Source organism: Gastrolobium bilobum, unplaced genomic scaffold, assembly GCF_033153095.1.
Source record: "Gastrolobium bilobum isolate Gb01-03AN ecotype WA unplaced genomic scaffold, APGP_CSIRO_Gbil_v1 utg53380, whole genome shotgun sequence".
In the NCBI taxonomy this organism is placed as follows: domain Eukaryota; kingdom Viridiplantae; phylum Streptophyta; class Magnoliopsida; order Fabales; family Fabaceae; genus Gastrolobium; species Gastrolobium bilobum.
The window spans coordinates 215,175-239,507 of record NW_026897886.1 but is presented as its reverse complement, the minus strand read 5'-3'; the positions used below and the strand labels follow the sequence as shown (position 1 = coordinate 239,507).

The 24,333-nt window shown below is 45.5% G+C and overlaps 1 protein-coding gene across 1 annotated transcript; it reads left to right on the top strand.

Annotated features, from left to right (window-relative positions):
• Positions 1-3,323: 3,323 nt before the first annotated feature.
• Positions 3,324-8,404, top strand: LOC133311132 (small ribosomal subunit protein uS3m-like). Its single transcript, XM_061512152.1, has 2 exons — positions 3,324-7,846; positions 7,932-8,404. Exons 1-2 carry the CDS (start codon positions 6,112-6,114, stop codon positions 8,321-8,323), a joined length of 2,127 nt encoding a protein of 708 aa, XP_061368136.1. The 5' UTR covers positions 3,324-6,111; the 3' UTR covers positions 8,324-8,404.
• The last annotated feature ends 15,929 nt before the right edge of the window (positions 8,405-24,333 follow it).

Below are 24,333 nucleotides of genomic sequence, written 5' to 3'. Positions count from 1 at the left end.
CCTAACAGAACTTTTCAAAATGTGGGTTCCAACGAAGAAGAGTTGAGGACCAACTTCGACCTAATTTAAGAGTTAAGAAAGCCAGCTCAACTCCATTTAACAGGTTAGTAGCGAAAGGTAAGGCTTCATTCCCGAGTGGACGAGAAGAAGGAGCAAGCCCTATTTATTAAGGGAAGAGAAGAAAGGTTTACTAGACTAGCTACCGAGCTGACTCAAGGAAGCCGGAAAGAAAGGGCTTCCAGACAGCTTCGGCAACATAAACTCGAGCTGAGGAATACGGAAGAGAAGCGGATTCCACTCAATCTTAGCCTAAGAGCAGTTCAGAGAAGAGAATCAAAGGTCAACGGCCAATGGAGGATTTCTCCCTCCCCCGGATTCATCTTAAACCGACCGATATGCCGAGATGACATCCAGCACGAGAGCAAGAAAAGGAAATGGTCTCCGTGCAGCTTCAAGTCACGCCACTCTCACCAAGATAGAATCATGGTCACATCTGTAGTATATAGTTTATAGAAGCGGAATGCCAATCGACACTGGTAGCCATCGGGATTGAGTTCAGCTGCTTTTGACGATACTGACGAATGAGTAAACGGAAGAATGAATCAGATGAGCTCCAGTCTGGACTCTCATTGGTCAAACAGGCGCAACGGGCCAAGAGATAATAAAAGGACACCAGAAGAGCAAGAAAAAGAGCTGTATGATAAGAGTCCTTATCCTACCCACCCAATTTATTTAGTTTATGGGAGTAGCAAGAACAGCTCAATTTAAAAGGTTAGCCGCGTACCAAAGAGCTCGATCAGCTATTCTATTTTTAAGTCCGGTTGACGCCACTCGATAGGAAGAAAAGAGCATAAAGGTTTTTCGAAGGCTTCAAGCCCTGTTTCAGCTGAGAGCATGGATTCCCCTGGCACCTCTCTTCCACAGCTTGGCACGTTTAAAGAAGGTGCCTACACTAAAGTGTACAAAGTGGCATAAAGTGATTCTTTTCGGGTTCGGTCAGGAGGGACAAAAGAGAGATGCTTTCTATCAGTCAAAAGCAGATACCGCCCCCCCTCATGCTCCCACGGTCCGCTTACCGAGGAATAGAAAGGGAGGACCGGGGGCCAGAGCAAGTTGGGTTGGTTGGGGTATAGAGCCGTAAGCGCGGTGGGGGGGTGACAGAGGACGTGCTCGTACGGTTCAAAGAAGGGTATGATCAACTCGTTGATTGTTGGGAACTTTCACTCCTCTATATTCGAAATATGCCTTTCTAGGAGCATTACGATCTGCAGCTCAAATGGTCTCTTATGAAGTCTCTATTGGTCTTATTCTTATTGTGCGCCTTGTGAGCGCGTTTGGATCCGCGAAGGCAATCGCTCGGATGTTCCCCTAACCCAACCCGGGAACGGACCGGAGGGAACCGCAGCATGGGGAATGTCCGCGTCTCGTCGCAAGGCTCATTTTTCGTTTTTGGTCATAGGGCGGGCGGATTTCTCTGATCAAGGGCCGGGGCACAAGGGTCCTGGTACTATCCAGGTGCGAAGAACCCCGGAGGTGACTGCAATGAGCAGAAATCTCACTCACCGGCCTAAACGACGAGCAAACACTCGAACGTGAGAGCAAGGGATCACCTAACGAATGGACGAGCTCCAAGGAGGGAGGAAAGAGGAAGGCAAGAACCATGCTTTCAGAGAAGTGGCGGTCCGAATCTTATCTGAACTGCGAGAATAACTGACTAAGCCATGCCATAAGGGTCATTCTCCAAACGGGACGGGGTCAAGCCTTTAGATTTTGGAGTAGGTTGGGTGACAGATCGGCCATAGGAGTACTCCGGGATATAAACCAGGGCAACCAATGTCGAGCATACGACGATGCCGCCCGTTTTCATTTCGTGGAAGTCCCCGGCAGAGGAAAGGGCTGTAGGTGATGGCGCGTTCTGCTTCTTATCTAGAGAGGGGCGCTGAAATCGTTCCTATTGGGTCGTGCGTGGCAGCTGGTATAGATGAATAAAGGCGGGCCGCTTGAACGGGACCTATTCTCTTAATAGGCGGCAAAGCTGAATAGGAAAGGGGCCGAGCTGACTGATGAGTGCCTTTTTAGCCTTTAAAAAAAGGGCTCTCTCATGTGAAGCTAACATGGCTGGCTACATACAAGTATAGCCAAATCAAGATGAGACGTGACGGCCTATATTCCCACCAACAGAGGCCGCAGCGGGACTCTCATAGGAAAGCCCGCCCCCGCTAGCTAACATAGAAAGAGATTCCCGGATAGCAAAAGTCTCTATGTGAATCTCTTCCCGACCAGGCCAGGCCGAATCGGGCCACCACTTGGGATGGGAATGGCTCAGCCCATATGCATCATTTGATGAAAGCACTCCAGTCGCCTCCTCGAAGTGGCTTGTCAACCACGCTTTCCCTCCCTCAAAACAATGCTCCTCACCAACCTTAACGGCCTTGGGTTGGGGCAAGACAGCTATGAGTAGTTCGCTCCAGGACCCCCTCGAGAGCAGGATGCCGGCCGAGATGGAGCTGGGAGCCAACCTATACTTTCCTGGGGCTTGCCTTGCCCCAACATCTAAATCAAATGCGGGCGCCGAAAAGGAACCAGCCCAGCCTCTTCAAGAAAGCTTTGCTTGGTAGGCGCTGCCTATTCACTCGGACAATGCTCTAAACACGAAAGTGTGACGCCCCCTTCTCCCATGCTGAGTCACAGGCAGCGCCTCGGAAAGCGCGGACGAGCCACATGCAGGGAAACTTGCACGTGTGGTTCTGGCCGGGACCCCGGTATACTGTACTAATATGTGTAGGTCCCCGTAATTCGAGTGAGATTGTCATGGCGCAAAAGCAGATATGGTCCGGTATTCCCTTGTTCCCTGTATTGGTTATGTTCTTCATTTCTCGTCTAGCAGAAACTAATCGAGCTCCGTTTGATCTCCCAGAAGCGGAAGCTGAATCAGTTGCAGGCTATAATGTAGAATATGCGCGGGATGCGATCCTTAATAGTCCACTGTTGGCGGAAGCCAATGTCCCGGGGTCCCGGGGACTCATTCTGACTTAAACAAGGGGTGGGTCTTTACCAACTTAAAAATCTTCGATTTTAGGTAAGCCGAAAAACGTGAGCGCCCCTACGCGAGCCTTATTGAAAACGAAAGTCTATTTTAGATTCAATATGTATTCTATTAATGCGCTCAAGCATGCGAAGAAAGCAACAAGCGAGAAAAGCCCTTTCTATGTTATTAGTAAAGTCACGCTTTTCATTTGGATAGGAGTAGGTGCTTGCTGGGGCAGGGCACTCTTCATTCTTCATTCGAAACTAATGAATGTCGGGTCGGGGGTTTCTGCCTTGTTATCAAAAAGGGAGTTGGGTAAAGCAAACTCCCTCCTTGGACGAGCACGGGGCTTAGTCAAGTAGAACCGGGTTGCGCTGCTTGATGCTCCGATCGAAAACAAATCAGTGGGGCCATGCCGGTACGACTGAATATGCGTTAAAAAGGTCAATCCCTCCCCTACGACACCAAAAAAAACCGGGCCGAACTTCTAACAGCCCGCCCGCTTCCATAGAACAATATCGTGGCAACGTAGACCTAAGTGGTCATATATATTGGATCTTTGGGAACCATCACAAGTGCGGCCGGCCTATATTTAAACGAGAATGCCGTGTCGTCCAGCGGAGCCTAGAAGAAGGTGACTCGCGCAGACAGCTGACTCCTTCTTTTCAATAGAAAGGAATAGAACAAACCAACCCAGCTGGCTGGTCAATCTCAGAGATCTTATCGGCCGGCAAACCGGAGACGGACGACCACGGTCCCGACCTTATCAGCACCGGAGGTGTACTAATCAATGAACCCACCCCCGAAACCTACTTTCTTTTCTGACAAAATCAACCAAGCCTAACCGGTCACGACATGTTGTTGATATTGATTGAGTTTGAGGGACTTTCGCTGACTAAATCCATCCATAAACCTAGACCCCGGCAACTTTCGTAACCAAAGCGTCAAGACAACAGCCAAAGGTCACCTTTGGATTCTTAAGTAGGGGGCAAAGAGGAGCACGTAGGAATGCCGACCACTACATAAGCCACTGGTGGCTGAGAGAAAGCGAGCAGCACCTTGTATAGGTTGGGCGGAAGCGAGCCCCTATCAGAGAAAGCCATTGCGCGCTAGCCTAGCTAGCTAGCTTCAGCTGGCTGTTATGTTAGTTGTAGCGCGCCTTCCCTCCTTCTCTCACTTCGGAAAGATTTCGCAGTCTTTTCTTATGATGACCTGGTCGAGAGAGTACGATACATCGGTGTAAAAGATGGAGTGGGATCTGTGAGGTTGGTTATAGTAAGGCCTGGCCGGAAAGTGTTCTTGCCTCTATCATTGAAGGAAAGGTTGGTCAACAATTTGGAGAGTTTGCTTCTACACGGAAACGAAGACTTTCGAGAACAAATATTAAACCGGGAAGAAAAAAGGGGAAAAAGTAAATAAAGTCTAAGCGCATATGGCACGAAAAGGAAATCCGATTTCGGTAAGACTCGATCTGAATCGTAGTTCAGATTCAAGTCGGTTCAGTGAGGGCGACCGCGAAAGTCACCGAATGGGTCAGTCTTTTCCTTCAGTTTGTCCTATATATATATGTTGAATAAAAACGCTTGGGAGGACGTTGCAGAGGGACGGACACGACTTCTTCTAACGCTAGAAGACCACTGGAAGACACCCGGGACCAGAGCATGTCGTGAAAGAAGCACACTGGGCGGGCGTGCTTCGACCGTGTCTCCGGGGCACAGTTGAATGTAGATATCATGAACGCGAGGTGCAGGATACCAGGCCGAGAAACCCGGGCAACCACCCCCTATGTGCCGATCGCTAGCGCATCCAGGGCCCCGGCGCCCAGCGGAGCTGGAGAGGCCTAGCCTGATCTGAGAAGTGCTAATTAGGTTCGGATAGACTTCATTCAAGAACGCCGCCGCCCCTGGAATCAATAAGAAAACAAGTGCTAAGTTTCAGATCAGTGAATAAACCGAAACGAAAGAAGAAAGAGACCTTTCTCGCTCGGCGCCTAAAGCGCACTATGCTCCGCTTCAACAAATGAGAGTTTTCGGTGGAACCGGTGAACCACGCGAGCTGGTTAGATGCGTGGGACAGAGGGCTCATAGTACCTGCTAGCGCAGCTATGCAGTGGAAGGGAAGGAGCCTAAATCGACCCCCTTCTTTTTTATTTTTCAAATAAAAAAGCAGTACAAAGAGATTAGACTCTCGGATGAGACTAAGCAGCCACCGACCGTTCCGACGCGCCCCTGACCTATTTTTTTTATGAAGACCGAAAACCTATCTAAAATGGAGCCTAGTTTAGGCTGTCAAACAAATGAGAAAATGGAAAATTTGAAATATAACCACTAGTAGGGATATGGATGGAGTCTCGCTCAGTAAAGAGAGTTGTAGATTCGTAGAAAAGAAGAGGAGCCTTGACTTTCTATGATGTTATTAGTCAAGAAGCGCTAACGCTGCAATCTTTCTAAAGCAAGAAGCGAGAAACTTGACTTTGAGAAAGAAGTTGTTGCCGCTTTCTTTTTTTAGTAAGTAAACTAGTTTTGTTTTATAAGGCGAAAGGTTGCTATTTTTATAAAAATTATTATAGCGTTAGCGCTTTAGTTTTCAATAAGTTTAGGCTTGACTAATAACATAGAAATTTGGAATCAGGGTGCGCAGGTTTGGAACCCTATACAAAGGGCCTTTCCCTTCAAATGACAACTGCCTCTTCCTGCTGCGAAGGCCTTGCACGAAACCAACCCCCCCACCCCCGATCCAGTACCAGTTGTTTCGCTGGTAGGCCCACTTAGGTTAGGGGGGCATTGTCCCTCAGTTCTTACCAACCTCCGGTGTGTAATCGACATGTTGCTAACTTCAACTCGGTTGAATAAGAATCATTGATTCCCTTTGCTGTCCATTTCTTATTCATTCAGGGCGCTCGGCCGGTGCTCCTTTTTTAAACCAGAACAACTCTGAACGTTAGAGAAGATAAGGGAAGACCACCTGAGCGAACCGACCGAGGGGACTTGACTTATTCGAACCGAACGATAGCGGCTTAAAGCTAAGCCTATCACGCACGAGCAGCGTCGCTGCTTGATCGGCGGGGAGAAGCATCTCAAAGTATGGGGCAAAGGATCAAGCGCTTTGACTTTGTCTCCCGGGATTCACCACAGGTTGGGTTTGAGAGCCGTGTGATGGGTGACTATCCAGCACGGTTCGGAGAGCACTTTTTGTCTGCGTTGGTGAATGGAAGCCCCTCTATCAAGCAAGAAAGAAGCGGCTATTCCCACGGCGGAGTCACCATTGACTCTATTTATTATTATGGTAAATTAGTGTATCAAGATGTCAATCTGAGATCTTATTTCGGTTCGATACGTCCACCTGCGAGACTAACCTTTGGCTTTCGTCTCGGTAGGTGTATTCTTATACATTTTCCCAAAAGAACATTCATTCATTTCTTTCTTCCCCGTCGACCACAACGACTGAAACGACGCGCAAAATCCAGACCCGGAAAGAAGAAGGGCCGGTGGTGGGCATTTGGGAAAGTCGGGCCGATCGGGTGTCTTCATTCCAGCGACAATACAGAAGAAGAACGAAACGAAGTGAGAGGCCGGAGGGCAGGGAAAAGAGTCGAGTCGATCAGGCTCGACGACCGGGAGAAGCAAAACGAAATTCGGATTTGGCCGAAAAAGAAGCAACGCTATGGATACCATGACCGATCACCATCGATAAAGAAGAATCTTTCTAAATCACTTCGGGTCAGCGGGGCCTTCAAGCATCCGAAAGCCGGGGTTGTAAATGACATAGCGTTCCTGATAGAAAATGACGACTCCTTCAGAAAAACGAAGTTTTTTAAGTTCTTTTTCCCCAAGAAGTCCCGCTCCGACGGCCCGACGAGTCATCTATTTAAAAGGACCCTCCCTGCAGTGCGCCCCTCCTTGAATTATTCGGTCATGCAATACTTATTGAATAGAAAGAACCAAATTCATTTCGACCCCGTCGTAGTTCTCAATCATTTCGTGGCACCGGGCGTGGCTGAACCATCTACGATGGGGGGAGCGAATGCGCAGGGAAGAAGCTTATTTAAGAGAATACGTTCTCGCATCGCTTTTTTTGTAGAAAGCTCGACCAGCGATAAAAAGTCTTTGGCCGAAGCCAAAAAGAGGTTGACCCACTTCATTCGCTTGGCGAATGATCTTCGCTTCGCGGGAACAACAAAAACCACCATCTCGCTCTTTCCTTTCTTCGGTGCTACCTTTTTATTTCCAAGGGATAGAGTTGGTATTTATAATAACCTTTTTTTTGAGGATGCCCGGGAACCACTCCTAGGTCAATTAAGGATCAAATGTTGGAACCTCATGGGTAAGGATAAGGTAATGGAATTGATAGAGAAATTCATAGACCTAGGTAGGATAGGAGAATGGATAAAGGGAATAGAGATGATGATAGAGATCATACTGAGAAACAGAAGAATTCCGTACGGGTACAACTCTTATTTGAACGAAGTGAAAAAAATGCGATCTTTGTTGTCTAATAGAACAAACACTAATACCTTAATTGAGTCGGTCAAGATCAAATCTGTTTATCAAAGTGCTTCTCCGATTGCTCAAGACATCTCTTTTCAACTGAGAAAGAAAACAAGATCATTTCGTTCCATTTTTCGTAGAAAAGTGAAGGATATTCAATTAGTAATGAAAAAAGGGGTTTCGGGGATCCGTATATGTTGTTCAGGTCGATCATCAGGCGCAGAAATAGCTAGAACTGAATGCGGAAAGTATGGAAAAACATCTCGTAATGTATTTAACCAGAAAATCGATTATGCTTCTGCGGAAGTATCTACTCGTTACGGAATCTCAGGTGTCAAAGTGTGGATTTCATATAGTCAAAAAGAAAAGGGACGTGCTATATCCGAAACGTACGAAATTTAGTAAATATCGTAAAGGCAGATGTAGTAGGGGTTGCAAACCAGACGGAACAAAACTTGGTTTTGGAAGATATGGCACTCAAAGTTGTAGAGCTGGTCGTCTTTCATATCGAGCCATTGAAGCAGCGCGTCGGGCTATAATCGGACACTTCCATCGTGCTATGAGCGGACAATTCCGAAAAAATGGTAAGATATGGGTAAGAGTTTTCGCAGATATCCCTATTACCGGGAAACCTACAGAAGTCAGAATGGGAAGAGGAAAAGGAAATCCTACGAGTTGGATTGCTCGTGTGTCCACGGGACAAGTCCTATTTGAAATGGATGGTGTGAGTTTGTCAAATGCTCGACAAGCCGCTACATTAGCGGCGCATAAACCATGTTCGTCAACCAAGTTTGTTCAGTGGTCGTAACGTAATTGGTTAGTGGGGAAAAACCAGGCCGGGATTCAAAAGAATTAGGCGAAGGGTTTGTTCCTGAACGAGGGAAGTGGAAAGACACTAAGGGAGAGGGATATACTCCTTTTTGAATCGCCGAAATTGTACGACTGTTCCAGGCGTACGACCCGGATACGTTACGGTTTTTTTCAGGTACTCTTTCCTGTGATTGTATTGGATATTCATCTTTATGATCACAAGGTGGTGCTTGGGCAGGTCTTCTCTGATTACGTTCGGACGTGACAGGGAAGCCAGGAGGTCCAGGGACATAGCCGCCCTTCCTTAACAAGCCGATGCATTCCCCATCCAGCACTTAACCGCCGAAAAGAAGGGAACGCTGCTTCGCAACTCACCCCGAGAAGGATAGAATAGCTCGACCGGTCCTATCTCTACACATCAACTCATGGTACTCCCTGGGCCCCCTAACAGGTTAGCGACAGCATTCTCGAGGGCCATAAATCAATCATCGCATCTATCTACGGTAGGTAGGTCAAGTTTATAGGTCGAGCACTTTCATACATATAGTAGTTAATCATGATATAAATTCTTTCAAAGCTCGGGATTTCAGTCAGTGATAGACAGCTTGGCTAGCTATCCTCTCAAAAAGGCAATCTCAGTAGTGGCAGGAAGAAAACAGCTCCTAGGCGTACTGATAAGGCTTAACCGGAATAGAATAAGGTTGGATGGGAGTGCGCTTCTTCAATCTAGGAGGTATCCTTATATCTGACTCTTCTTCCACGATCAAAGAGAGGGGAACTCAGACTGACTTCTCTTTTGACTACCGGAGGAGAACCTTACTTATACTGAGTATAAGAGCAGGTCTCCACTGCCTAGAGCATAGAGGCGAGAGTCAGTGCCTTTCCTTCCCCAGCGTTCAGTGGAACGTGAGGCACTCTTTATTGGCTTTCAGGCAATGGAAGGGGCTATTCCCACTACGCGCTAACTAGAAGAGCAGGAAAGAAATATGTCATGTCAGTTTCTGCCCTTATTCGTCTCCAATGCATCCCTATTCTCTGTGCGTCGGTGTGGCTATCTTCTCCTATTTCTTTTTTCCTTCAAAGGAATTTTTTCCATTTTTTTCTTTCAAAAGGCAAGGCTAAGCCATCCGCCCTTCATTGCAGGGGAAAAGGGGACACGGTTCCCAAGGGGTGGCTAGTTCGAGTAACAGAGACGGATACAGATAAGGTCCTTTTTCTGAGAGACCCGCTCTTGACTTTCATCATACCCACTAGTAAGCGCAGTGGATGCTCCTTCATACAGGGACAGAGAGGCGAGTGATGGGCACTACTCATCATAAATAAGAAAGCAGTAATGCAGATAGAAACGGTAAAACAATGACTCTGACTAAGTAAAGAGATTAGGTTTTTTTTATCATCTATTTTCCATACCACAGCTCTAGACTTGCCCCTATTCAAACTATGTTTCATTTATACCACCCTTGTGGGTTGTTCGCAATTAACATGAAAGACCCTTTCCAAAGGTGGAGTACCTTGGCCCGGGTAGGTGGTGCTGAGTTCCGTGTCCTTGGCAGGCTCGACCAGTAACCAATGGCGAAAACTCAAAAATCAATGGTTTCCCGGTAGAACCCCATTTCGCCCAAGTTGTTGCGAAACCGGAAAAAAGAAGCGGTTTTTCGCACAGCTTGCTCATAGTGCAGGTCCCACTTGTATATTGTATTTGGCCGAAGAAGCATCGGACAGGTTGGAGTTCTTACCTTATTGATTGGGACTCCATGGACCAAGATCTGCTTTCATTATATGGGCCGATCTACTTTAGTAGATCATATGGATGTAGAAAAAGCTTCTGATTTTGATGAATTGGAAACATCTCTTTTCCATTTTGATTTACCTAGTTCATATCTTTGTTTCGTGTGTTCCCGGGAGGAATTCGATCTCTTCCATCTCGGGATACCACCTAAATAACTGCTGCCAGAGAGTCAAATAGGTAGGGAAGAAAGAGTCTGAGGTCGGGTCGGACGACATACATCTTGGTTGGTTCCACCACCACTAGATATTGGACATATATATAGAATTATATAATATATAAATAAAAGAAGAGATTCTTTATAATTAATAAAGAATTCTATATATATTAGTTAAATAGCTGCAAGACCAAAACAGGGTGCAAAAAACCGAAAGCCCTTCTTTCTTTGAAGTTCCTCCCAGATACATGGCTTACATACCCGGCTCAACATTCTTGGAAAACAATCGAATCGAGGGTCCGGAAGAGAATTGGCCATTCAATCTTGTAAACTCATTGAGACCGCAATTGGAAAAAGAGATACGAACGGAGAGGAATAACCAATCGATGAAAGAACATGAAACCATTCTGTTTCAATAGAGGTACGAGAAACGGTTGGGGGCAATGAAGTAGGTGAAGTGGTTGGATTTTGCGAGCTGTTCCAACCACTGCTGGATTTGATTCCAAGAGCCAAACGAGAATGAATACCACACAGAAGAGTAAAGACCAGGCTCCCTAATGGAATGTTTAACCGATCCATTCCGGATCGACCGAATTGGTACGGAAGTTGTAACATGGGAAAACCACATAAAACAAAACTTATTTGAATAACCCGGTGACCTACCAATTGTAGAAGTAGGATCTTTGGCAAGCAATAAGCACTTAAATAATACAATTCGAGTGTACCATCTTCTTTCTCATTTCGAGGAAAAGGTGCGGGAGGAAAAGAAAACAACGAAGGGATCCGAATCGGACCTAAACGGGAATGACATGAAAAGTCTTTTTCAAAACCTAGTATTAAGGGCGTTACGACGATATACGAGAGGAATGGAGAAAAACTCGTGATTGGTGTGGAGGGGAAGATCTTTTTATTATATAGTTCAAGAAAGAGTCGTCTCATTTCCTTACATTAGCAATGGAAGATAAATAAAAGTCAATATCTGTTGTTTTTTTCACTTCAAAGAGTAGACTTCGCCAGGTTCGACTTGCCTGATCACTATGTGAATAAAGTCCTATGGGTGACTATGTATGGCAGTGCCGCCCTCGTCCATCTACTAAGAAGGAAGCCGACTCTTTGTCAAAGAATTCAAGATCCGGCCACTTCGGGTTCAGATTTTCAAGTCTGTTGACCAACTGTGTAATCTAAACTAGATAGAGGATTTGCAGTGGGCTCTTTCTTTGAAGCTGCTTTGGCAGATTCGCCTTTAAGCTGATCAGTCTCTATTATCTAACCCGCTTCTTCCTACTAAGCCAACTCTCTGATTGAAGAAAACTCTTTGCTCGAGATTAGCAATATGGAAAGTCTAGCAAGAAGGGTTTTTGAATAAATTCAGTTCAGCAAGTGACCTGTAGGGCTCCTGCCGCAAAAGAAGAAGAAAGGGCTTATCCCTCGGGTCAACACCAAGGCAAGATCGATGCTTATAGCCTTCGTGAAAGACGTCCAAAAGCATCAACAGCTTCTTCCTCTATAAGATCTGCTGCGGATGATATAGCTGCTCCTAGTCCGACAACTGGAGCAAGAACCAAGGATGGCACGTGCTTTCCTAAATCCATTTCACCGGGTGTTCACTCAAACTCCTTAATCATTGAATCCGGATCGGAAGGTGACTCCCCTAAGGCCTAAGGCTTACTCAGGTAAGACTTCTTACTTATCCCCTTTCATGCTCTAAGCGGGAGGCGGGTCAGCGAAGAAAGAAATGGCAATAAAGCCATCTCCGGTAGTCAATAAAAGCTGATCTACGACAAGCCTTCATCAATAGTTCAGCAACCAGAGCTACTAGGCTAGTAAAGACAAGGCTAATTACAAATTGGAAGTCCCTATCCGTAAATATTGAGTTCTCTAGACCGAGGCGCTAAGGATGAAAAGAAAAAAAAGGCTCGGTCGTAGTCGTTGGCTTAACGGTATGCTCGGTAACAATGACCAGTCATTAGTTAAGCTGGCTTGGCTTACGCTTCCTTCCCTCGAGGACAAAGACCCTATCCCTGCCCTAGGGAAGCAGCCTCAGGGGTAGCGCCATAGACTGTATCTTTGGCTTAGAGGTAGCTTCAACGGCTGAGCTGCTTAGGCTTTGTGTACCAGGAAAATGCATATTCTAAATTGTGAAAGTGGCATCTTTCTTTCAGACTGCTTTACTTAGGATGGAGTCCTTGCTTAGCCGAGCTGGAAGCTTCTAGGCGGGCTGAGAATCCTCTTCTTTTTCTTCCGGGAATTAAGTAGAGGATCCCGGCTTCCCTATCTGATGATTAGGATGATGCCTGAACTGGAACTGGTGGAATCCCTACTAGTCACCGATGTTGGTGCCTTTTCTGCTCTTGTCGGAGTAGCTACTCTTGGTGCTTTTGGCTTAAGGAAGCAAGTAAGCTGAGGGAGTTCTGTGGTGAAGGACTACGCGCTGCTAATGTCCACATTCGGTCGGTCTTCAAGTGAGTGAGTGGCCTTCAGAAGACGAGAAGGTTTAGAATCCTATTGTTACAATACCTATTGTTGTTGGAATATCCGTTGCTTTCGTTACCGGTCTTCTTCTTTGGCTAACTGTTTCAGTAACCGTTGTAAGCCTATCTGCTGTGAGAGTTGCCGCTGTTGGCATAGAGGCTCTTACTGTGATCGTAGAAGCTCCTATTGAAGAAGCTGCACATTCATCTCTAGTAGAGGAGCTTGTTCTCGAAGACCCTCTTGCTGCAAGAAAAGAAGGGGTTGCTATTGAATCGTCTGTGAACGAATCTGCTGCTAGAAGGGCCCCATCAAAGGAAACTGCATTCTCTCGTCTAGATCGCTTCCCAGCTTACTCAGGAAATCCACTCCCTTCCTCACTGGCCTAGCCCTTACATAGAACTGCATAGTGTTAAAAAAGTCCTCCAACTGACTCACAGGGAACTCGCAGGGACCCCATTCGATCGTATCGCCTATGACTTCTTATCCGGAGAAGGAGACAGAAAGAATCCCACCAAGACTGGTATACATCTATTAATAGTAGTCCTTTGAGGCACGTTACATTCGTTACGCTCCTTAGCTCGGTAGGGGGTACAAGAGTTAGCTCGTTTGGATCGGAGTGAACCGAAAAGGGAATGTATTCAATATGCGAGTAAGAAGATTCATTTATAGGCTTGAAACCTAACTTGTCTGGAGAGCGAAAGCGCTTAACCCATTAAAAGCACATTAATTAGTTAATGCTTAACACTACAGCTAAGGGAAAAAGAAGTTCATCCATACACTTAAAAAAGGAGGGGAATATTCTCATCTTTTATCCTCTTTGGCTAAAAAGATACTGCTAGCTTTCAAGATTCCTGTTTTAAAACTTGCCTAAGCTTTATGTCTATCCTGCCGCTCTATCTCTAGCTTTCTTATTTGCTTGCTCTAGAGCTCGCAGGTTTCAAAATGAGAACTTCCTTCCCCGGAAGAGCTTACTTGCTGACTAACCCTATAGCGGGCTATCCTATGCTTTGCGCTTGCCCTTTTGATGAGGGATATTAAGATCTTCTTGCCGTCGCCTAAGGGGACTCCTTTTATGGGGAATACACATAGAAGCAATGGCCCCATCAATTACTCCTCATCGCCTGTGGAACCCTCTTCTAGATCATACTTATTTCCTCTCCTTGAAGTCAAGTTCTCTTAGACTACGCTTGACCGGGACATAGAGGAGAGCTAGTATGGACAAAAGTGGAGGTTCTTTCTCAGGGCGTAAGGAATAGCACGCAAAAGACAGCCTGGAAAGACAAAGACAGGATTTCATAATCTAATTAAAAGCGGTGGATGAGCGGTAATGGCTGGGGAAGGGGGCAAGTACATCCTTTTGTTCTCAGTTCGTGGGAATTGCTTCCATCACTAACCAGTTCAGCTCGGCTAGTGGGCTTTAGTGTTCGAACCTCGAATCCGGACCTGTTCGACAAGACCAGATCCATCAACAAACCTAGGTCCAATATTTGCTTGTACGAGCTAGCCATCAACAGACGGACATCCTTTTACCGCAGTCAGTCTTCCCCTATTTATTGGGCATAGCCTTTTCTCCGTTAGGCTCCTGTAAGGGCGGGTATGAGAAGGGTCCCCCTCTCCCTTGTCAAAGCTTAGTTATCCGTGAATGAGAACTCGTTTTGCTTGTTGGCTGGTAGCTCCATGGTTGGTTAGCTCGAAAGCTAGTTTTGACTCTTTGATCGTCGAGAAAGAAAGGTGTGATTACCTGAGGTGAGTGAGGTTGACCTTCTTTCTGCCTTATAAGAGGTATAGTTTAGGTCATGCGCGAATGCAGAAAGGGGACAAGGAGAAGCGCTAGTCCACTAACAACTGAACCCCTCAAGCGAACGAGTAGTGAAGCCTTACCCAGATCGAGATGAGAAAGAAAGGGCAATTCTCAAGCTAGACCCACACAAATGTTTAATCGAAAGCTCTGTCATCCTTCCCCATACCAGATTGAAAACAACAACCTTGAGTCATCTATTGATTGAGGAACCGTACCTGTCACCTTGAACCATGTCTGTCAACGGTGAAAGATAGCCCTAAAGAAAGTGAGGGCCCCGGAGATAGGATTTCTCAACTGTCGATCGACGTGACAATCATGCCTGCTTGACAAAGCCTTTTTCAGTCCCCCAATAAACGAAAAAGGATTGCTGGTGACACGAAAGCTGTGCTCGACGCTCTCTTTCCTATTCCACTGCGCTAAGTGGTCTTTCCCTTGCTGGCTGGATGACTACTATGGACAAAGATGACGACTACTCTCAGTCTCTGGTCAATCCATGCTGATGCTAGAATAGCTTTTCCCCCCGCCCATACCTGGGAAGAGAAAGTACAACCTCTGCTGCATCCTATCCTCTACTTTAGTTGAATTCTTTTGTTCTAGAATCACAGACATTGGCTAATGATATCACATACTTTCTGGTTATGTCATACTCTATTCTATCTACTCTTACTGACCTTCCCTTCGAGCAGACTAAGAAGAAGCCCACGTAGCGGTAGCAGCTACGACTTCTTCCTTCTGGGCTTACTTGCCAAGTACAATAGCAACGGATTCTGTACCAGCAAACCATATTTCACCGGGTGTTCCCTCTCCGTTCTAGCTTTCTAAATAAGTCAGATCGGTGCCTTTTCTCCGGGAAGACTCCTCAATCAGTTAACTGGGTATGAGAAGGCCTCCCTTCTAGTCTATAGTAGCCCTTCTTCCTCCAACCCTGAGTTCCAGTGAGACCAGCCGAGCCAAGCGAGTCCAATAACTGCTTCGTCAATAGCAGAGGATATCCCTCCAACAGCTAAATTGGAGGATGGCACTTGCACTTGGGTTGGGAGCTTTCCCTTCTCTATGGCTAATTCCTCGCTGGCCGATCGCCTTTCACCTGGTTCTATTAAGAAATTTCCCGGTGTGAGCTTCTAATTCTGACAACAGCTAAATCTAGGGCATTGCATAAGGAAGAAGGAGGAGATTCCCTGGTATGAATTCAATTGATTGGGCATTTCTCTTGGAGCGATGATTCTTGGCCACTTCCTATTAAGATAAGGTTTCCCATCCGAATTGCTGCTGTTAAAGGATTTGTTTCGCTACGCCCCTCTTCCTGAGGCCTTTGCTTCGTGATTAGGAAGCTGCTTCGCTCCTCATATCCTTTCTTCCGGATGAACGAATCAGACTGAACCACTGTATAATTTTCAGCTGCTGACAAGGAGCTACTCTTTCCCTCCACTCCGGGCTGGCAAGCTTATATCTCTCGATAGCTGCATCGGATCTTTCCTGAAAGCTTGGCAAGGTGCGAAGCGAACTCATATCGTCGTCCAGGGTGCGTAAGCCTTCTGATCCTACTTTGTCGTTTAGATTATGCCAAAAAGACGGGGAAAATGATCAACTGTCACATTTTGATGCCAGTTTAGGGCTAAAATGAACTTTCATCCAAAAAGACCGAGAAAACGCTCAACTGGCAGGATGGAACTGTCACTAAAGAGGGAAAAGTGATTGCTTCCAATTTTCCCGAGAAAATGGCACATTCACATTTAAGATAATCGGCTGGCTGTGGGCTTGAAGGAAGATAAGAATTCAAGGATAGCTTTGGTAACTCTTTTCCCCACAATGCTCCAGCTGGATTGAAAGAATTCAGCAGTCAAACCGTCAGGTCCTTGTGCCTTATTTGCCTTTAGAAAGATTGTCTTCTTCACATCATCAGCCGTCATAAGAGCCACCAGTGCAGATCCTTGCTCATCAGTGAGAAAATGCCCCTGCATAAAATGCCCATCTATAGGACATAAATCAAGCCTTAAGCCATACAGTCCTTTACAAGCGATGCGGCATTCCTCCGATGACTTATCAAAGACTGATCAAAGACAATCACATGAAAAAACGAACAATGACTTGGGTTTTTGGATCTTTACCTCTCAAAAAAAGGTCCTTTATTGAACAAATTCAGACAGGTAGATTGTTCTCAACTTCTATAGAAGAATTATATGGTTCATGGAATAGGTTGAATAGTGTGATAACTTGTACTAGATATAAGGTAATATATCCAGGATCTATGTATGCTGAAACTGTGTTTAGTGAACCGTTCCCCCGTGCTTCTGATATTCATGTTATCACATTGGCATTTATACAATTGCTGGAGGAATATGCATTTCATCTTAGGTCAAATTATGTGAAATTCACTTTCGGCTATAATATGCAAATCAAATCACATAGTACTGTTTCGTTCACGTTAAGTACCGCATTACCATTGTTTACACCCACTGGTCTTCCTGTAAATCAAAAAGATATCTATGAGAATATTGAACAAATAGTCATGATATATGCTTATAGATATCAAGATGCTTTGATTAAAAGTGTCTTTATTCGTTTATATTACGAAGATAATAAGGATGTAGCATTCGATTTGAAATTTCCGGAGTTTCCTATCCCTGCAAATGATATGATAAGAGATATCATGAATGTTCTTGTTTATGAACAAGGAGGTAATGCACTACCAGATGTCAAATCACTTAAGCAAAAAGAGGGGCGTTATCCTACTCAAATTACCGAATGAAAATGTAAGAAGACTGAATGTAGGCCTTTCATTGTAGCCGATACCGAGACTATACTGATCAATAACCAACAAGAGACCTGCTACATAAGGCTATATTTACCCGACCTGATAGCGCTTTTCATTGGTCTAACCGCCATACCATTCACAATTGCTGTAATGGATTCCGTAAAATATCTTTCATAAGATAGTTTCTCACATAAATGAGTCCTCCCCTGACCTGAAGTCCTTTCTGCACTTGCTGCCTAGCCTTCGGGAATGAAAGTAAGTTCCCCTGGTTTGGTTATTTATAAGGCCTAATCGCTTTCCAACATCATCTTTCTCGCTTTCCAAAGCAAAGGTAAACGACTAACTAAGCAAAGCACTAGCTACGGTCAGCCTTAGACAAGCCAATCATTCACACCTGACTTTCTCTATATTAACTTTTTCTATAGCTAGTCCTATTGAGTAAGGGAAGGGGTCGGTAGGCTCTCTATCTCAATCCGAGGAACTGAACTAGAGCTCAGGAAGAAGCCAGCCCTAAATCCGTTTATGAGAACTTCACGATTGGACGGCTAAGCACCAACTTCCGCAAGGACAGCCCTGAAGGATAGGACTTATTTTCTCTTACCAAGAGAGAATAAGGTAAGAGATTCAGACTGTGAACCTTACGATTTTGCTATCTGAGCAGTTGGACTTAAAAGGGCCGGAAGAGAAAGAATTCCGAACCCCTTGTTGAGGGGGCCGACCAATGGAATGGGACTTGAAAAGATAGAGGGGGTTTTCCCGACTAGCTGAGAATCTTTACACCGATAGTCTTTCTACGGCTATGGATCGCAGAGGTACCTCTGTCCTTTCTTCTGTTAGCTATATCAACTCTTCGAGTCGAGTTCTAGTTGCTATAAGAAAATTATCCCAAGGAAGACCGCCCCCGGAACCGAAACCTATGAGACTTCTCAACAGCTGCCCTGAAGAAAGAGGGAAGACTCCGTTTCAAACTGTAGGAAGAGGCCATGATTCAAGACTATATAGGGAAAAACTATCAGAACTAGCTGGCTGGAAATGGGGATTCCCTGCCTTTTAACCTTTAGCTCTCGTGTAAAGTAAACCACTCGTTGCTTGCAGACTGGCTTTAAGAATCGGTAATCAGAGGAAAGGATCTAGGCTGGCTTACAACTGTAGCGACCCGATGTAATGCAAAAAAAACCTGCTGACAGGCACACCGTCCTTATTCGCTTCCAACGAAGAACCAACGGAGCAGAAGGCGGTGCGGGAAAGAGGATGAGCTGCCAAGCATTCTCAATGGCTCGAAACTCCCTTCTCCCTTGCAACCTCTGAAACGAAAGATCTAATGCTTCAGAACCTAAATGCTCGATAGACTGGATGGCAGAAGAGGATCTAAGATGTGCGGAAAGGCTAGAAGGAAAAAGATCTAGTACTTCCAAACCTACACTAACTATCAAGCCGACTAACCACTTTTACCTTTCGTGGAAAGTCTTCTCCTCGTTCTGATTCTCTTGGGCATCTCACTGGGAATGCTATGCATTCTTTTCGATCTTGTACCGTTCTATGGGTACACTTCAAACCAAGCCAATCTCGATGATAAAGATAAGCAGGTTACGATCAGAGCCCTAGCGGATTCCCTAGCTTTTTTGGGGTCCAAGGGCTAGACTTTCGACAACGACATCCAGGCGTTGCTCTATTATCACGACATGGACTCGGGGACTTTCTTTTTTTCAGTAGCAAGGTTCTTTTTTTTATTTATGGATTTTGTTTGTATTCAGTAGGGTCTTGTTATGCCCATAAGTCACTCCCTTAGACAAGTTCCACTAGATCACCAAAAAGTCAGACTTTTTGTATTGAGCCTGTCGATCCTTTTCTACGCTAGAGCCCGCCGGCTCCCTGTAGACGGTCCCAATAGAAAAAAGACGAGCTGCTAAGCTAACATGGAACGAGTCTCTCTTCCCGCGGGTCGCCTTAGTTCAGTCGAATGGGTTTTGAGAGGCGAAACCAAACCGCCTTACATCTATACAGCCTCGCTTCCAACGAAAGGAATTCTGGTCTTTGCTCCTGATATTCCGAAATTGAGGATCAAGCTTTCGTGTGTCACTGATTTAGGGTTTCTCTTTATTGTCTGTAGCAGCGCGAGAACGAGCGCTTGCTCCAAGAAATTGCGAGAAAGCGTTCTCGTCTCGATGACGACGATGTACTAATATGAATTCCCGGTCTTACTTAGTACTAATATGAATTAGTAAACAACGCCTGGCCCCAACGGGTTTCATGCTTCTTTCTTTCAGTCTCTTGAGAAGCGGTGTTGATGTGTTTGGGCTGCCGATTGGTTTGTCTAGAGAGGAGCTTCTCGTAAGTGAGATCGCTGGCCCTTGTCATGGTAAGTTTTGTTATTTTGTCTTCCTTCCGTGAGAAGGGGAAGGGGAGCGGTGAGGAGGGCCCCTTCACTTTTTGAGTGGTCTTTCGTTCGCAATAAGGTAGCCGTAGGGGAAAGGGACACACACCTATACCTATGGCTGGATGGAATCCTTCTTTTTTTGTGACAAAGACAAGCTGCTCTCCATCTGTTTGCCTCTTCTAAGCACACTGTTCAAGCCGGGCACTTGCCCGAAATGAGCGGGACCGATCAAAGATGAAAAGTGGGATGGATGAAATAAAGGTGCCGGTAAGAAGGAAGAGCGCTTGATTGAAAGGGACAGCTAGCCCCTACTATTATCAAGCTTTGGTGCTTATACTACGGGTGACACTTGAACTGAGTAAATGGCTTCCATCCCTGCTGCTCCAGGTAGTGGATTAACAACAACTAGTCCCATTCCTTATGCTGGTGGGTATACCTGGGGGTCTTTTTTACCCAGAGCTTCACTCTTTTCACAGAGATAGACTGAACGCACTTCCTTCCTTAATAGCTTGGCCTTCAGCCTATTCAGTATACAGGGCTGGAGCGCCTTTCGAACGGTATAAGTTACGACTTCGCTTCCGAAAAGATAGATTTGACTCTGATTTACCAGCATCCACTACCGGAAGGAATTGCCTCACTTACCGCCTGCTCTTATTCCCATCGATATGCCCGGAAACAAGCACTTTCTTTCTCTCATGCCCTTTACCTTAAGCCTGACAAAGAGAGAATGTTTCATTTGCCCGTAAAGACTCTATCTCTACAGCCGCCTTCTCTTTCCTTTTCATTACAAACAAAGCGATCCGCTTTCATGACTAATAAGGCGTAAAAGAAAGGAGTCTCGGTATTCGTTCTGACTTCCGCTCGCAAAGGAACAAGATCTGGATTTGACTAGGGCGAGCGCAGTTTACTAAGCGAGTGGCCCATACCAGTATAGCTGCTTGGGCTTCCATCCCGGGATTGACTTCGTTCACCTACCAACACGACCAGCCGGGCTTCCCTTCCCGCCGATAACTTGATTTCCAGTTTTCCTAGGGTATTGTTAAAAGCTTGGTCCACGGATTAGCAAAGCGGGCCGATGAGATGAATTGGTTCCGGGGTATGCCTGCCGAGGTATGCAGGGCAATAAGGGCAAGCAAGGCTGCGGGAAGAGTTTCAGAACTAGGAAAAACCTGTCCATAAGGCTAGGAAGGCGGGAGCACAAAAGAGGGCCGCCAAACCAATGAAAGTTGAGAAAGATTTGCCATCTTGAAAGGCAGCTAAGAGCGCATCTGGTCTTCCACAACACACTGGATATTCTCATGGACGCCAGCTGGAGAGGCTCTTAATAGTTTGTTCCGAGATGTCAGTCTGCATAGCATCATCTTCATCCCTTTCATCGCACGTAGGCTCAACATCCAAGACAGCGTAACGAGACCCAAACTCTTCTGGTTGGATGAACCAACTTGAGATGTTAAAATATTCCATCGGCATCCCTGGTATAGTGATAGAATAATATTAGGCACATCAAGCCTAACTAGGCTTGCTTCTATCTTTATAGATCGGTGTATGACAAAGATATATATGGTCTAACAGCTCCCTCAAGCTGAAGGGGAGGAACTACACGAAGCTTGGACCGAAGAGGAGCAAACTTAGCAGAAGATAAAGCCTTGGTAAAGACATCTGCCAATTGGTACATGCTGGAAACATAGCATACCCGAACTTCACCACGCGACACCCTCTCACGAACAAAATGGAAATCCATTTCTAAATGCTTAGTGCGAGCATGAAAACCCGGGTTAACAGCAAGGTACGTCGCACTAATTCTCACAAGAAAGAGCTCCAGGGGAAAATAGGGAAATATGAAGATCCCGAAGTAATTGACGAATCAAAATTGTCTCCGCCACTGCAAAGGCTACGGAACGGTATTAAGATTCAGCACTGGACCTCGAAACTCTGCTTCTTAGCACTCCATGATATATGATTGCCACCAAAGAAGACAGCATAACCTGTAGTGACTATCGGGACATCCAGCCCAATCAGCATCTGCATAGGCAATGAGTGAAGGATAAGTAAAAGGTTTAAGAAGACCCAAACTTTGAGATAGCGAAGAATACGTTCTCCCGCCTGGAACACAGTCTTCAGGTGCTCTACATCAAGAAGGAGAAGTGCTCCTTTGCGAAGGCGGCTTAGCTAACCTTGGCCATGTGATCAAGAATGGTACGATCAGGATGGACGAGAAGAAAGTTCAGGCCATCAGAGAGTGGGAGCCTCCTACCAAGGTATCTGAGTGACGGTCATTCCTTGGTTTGGTGAATGACTATCGGCGGTTCATCAAGGGATTTTCTGCAAAAGCAGCGGAACTATTAAAGAATAACAAGTCGTGGGAGTGGACCAAGAGGTGCCAGAATGCTTTCGAGGAGTTGAAGGCAGCTTTTACACAGGAGCCTATTCTAGTCTTGCCAGACTTCGAAAAGGTGCTCGAAGTCCACACAGATGCTTCCGACCTTTCAATAGGAGGTGTGCTTATGCAGGAGGGACATCCCATCGCCTTCGAAAGCCGCAAACTCAATGATACAGAGCGAGGATACAGAGTGCAAGAGAAGGAGATGACAGCCATAGTTCATTGCCTAAGAACACGATCTATTAGATTTAGATCCTTGTATCGAGTAGTTGGATCATAGTCTCTTACCATACATAAAAATGGCTGCATGCGCAGCAGCATCAAGTATTCGAAATCCACATGTGATGTGTGAACAATGAAAGTTGTGTACCATAGTCAGTAGCTAGTTAGATATGGATAAAGGGGAATGGAATATATAAGGTGAATGGTTAAAGAGCCTAATAATTTAGGGTAAAGAGAGAATGGAGCATACCATGGATCTCATATAGGCTTTCTGGCCCTGGCCCGTAAATGGACCTTTATGAGCTTCTATAAGATAAGATTTTAGACCATGACCAATGCCCAGTTGGTCTCCTATACATGTGACCGGCTATCAAGAAAAAAATGGAAATAGCTAAATTCTGGTGTGCAATATCGGTCAGCCAAAGACCCTGGATCTAATCCTACACGAAAAGTCAGAAATTCTGCATCAATTCAAGGTGAAAAATGAGGTAGCTCCCTTGGACTGGGATTTGAAACAAAAGATTCCGAGTCAAAAGAAATTCATGAGGAAGTGGGATCTCTTTAGAATCTACTTCAGCGTTTAGAAATTGGTTCATCCGTAAAGAAAGTATAAAGATACATGTTCGTGAACTCGATTTTTGGCAGAAAATAGCCAGAAATAGGTGTAGAATCAACTCGCAGAAATGCTCGGGAAGGGCTCTTTAGCAGTGCCGGAAGCGACGAGAAAACTGTTTCTCTTCTTAGTAAAGACGAGGGGTTCGCGATTAGCAAGATCGGCTTCGATAGAACTGATCAGGGCTCTGTAGACTTCACTGTACTTTCTCCGGCTAGGAAGCCGCCTTTGGTGTCCATGGATATGGATGTCATTTTACCGATGAAAGCGATTCAAAGCCTGAAAGATGCGCTGTCCTAAGCCGCCTTAAGGGAAGGGAAATTTCAACCTATTAGTCAAATGTGAGAATGAGCGGCCGATCGGATAAGATTCTTTTCCTTTCCTTCCTTAAAAGCCCAGAGAACTCACTTATAGAAGAGCTTAGCTACAAATCTGACTTGAATAAATAAGAAGGGCTCCAACTCTTCTAGCATTTCTTTTCCCGTCCAAGACCACATAAAGAATAATATCAAAAGGAATGGATCCCCCTCCTTCCCTGAGGTGAGAGCTTTCTTTACCGAGAACTAGGCTTTTGCTTCATCAGATGCTTATACCCCTTATGTCACTGAATGAAATTCCTTGCCTTGGGGGATACACCTTCTTTACGAATAATATTCTTCTTTTATTTATTTTTGATAGAGTCTAAGACGGATTTTTTTTAGATGTTTGGTACCAATTGTTCTGATTTAGCACCATCAGCTGTCTCCTCTACAGCACTTGATAAAGGGACATCCGATTTTTCGTCTCAAAAACCAATCCAACGAAAACATCCGACGGGGCGCCTACCGGCTACTCTAGTTTTTCTTTCTTCTAGTTGTAGTGCTAGATTCGTTTCCTATTTACGGATCGAATTCGTATTCCTTTTTCTCTTTCTGATAAGAACCCCCTATGGCTGTTTTTTGGCTATCCTTTTCTTTCGGCCTCCAGTCTGACTATGATAGATAAGGGGGAATCCAATAAAATAATGGAACAGAGGTTGTACCTCTCTTCAACCACTCCTGTCCTGGAGCAAGCTTAGCCAGCCCATCCTTGAGGAGCCCTACAGGTCACTTGAAAGCTGACTACTGGCAGTGTAATTTCATATAACGAAGGCTTTCCATCCATGAATAAAATAACGATTGGGGACTTCTTAAGTGGTACCTTCCCTCTCCGGAACCTTTTTTACCATTTCCTCTCAGACCATGACCGGAGTGCTGATTGCTATTGGCTTCGGCTGGATGTGTTCATCGCCACTGGCATCATGTGGTTTACGTCACTAGATCCTTCTCTTTCTTTGACTTTTGAGTACTTGAACTGGATTTCTTAAAAAGCGCATAAGATGAGTTGACTAGCCTGAAGCCAAGGAAATGTAAATTGGTTACGAAAGCGTTCCCCGCAAGAAAGAAGCGGCTCTTACCCTATCGTCC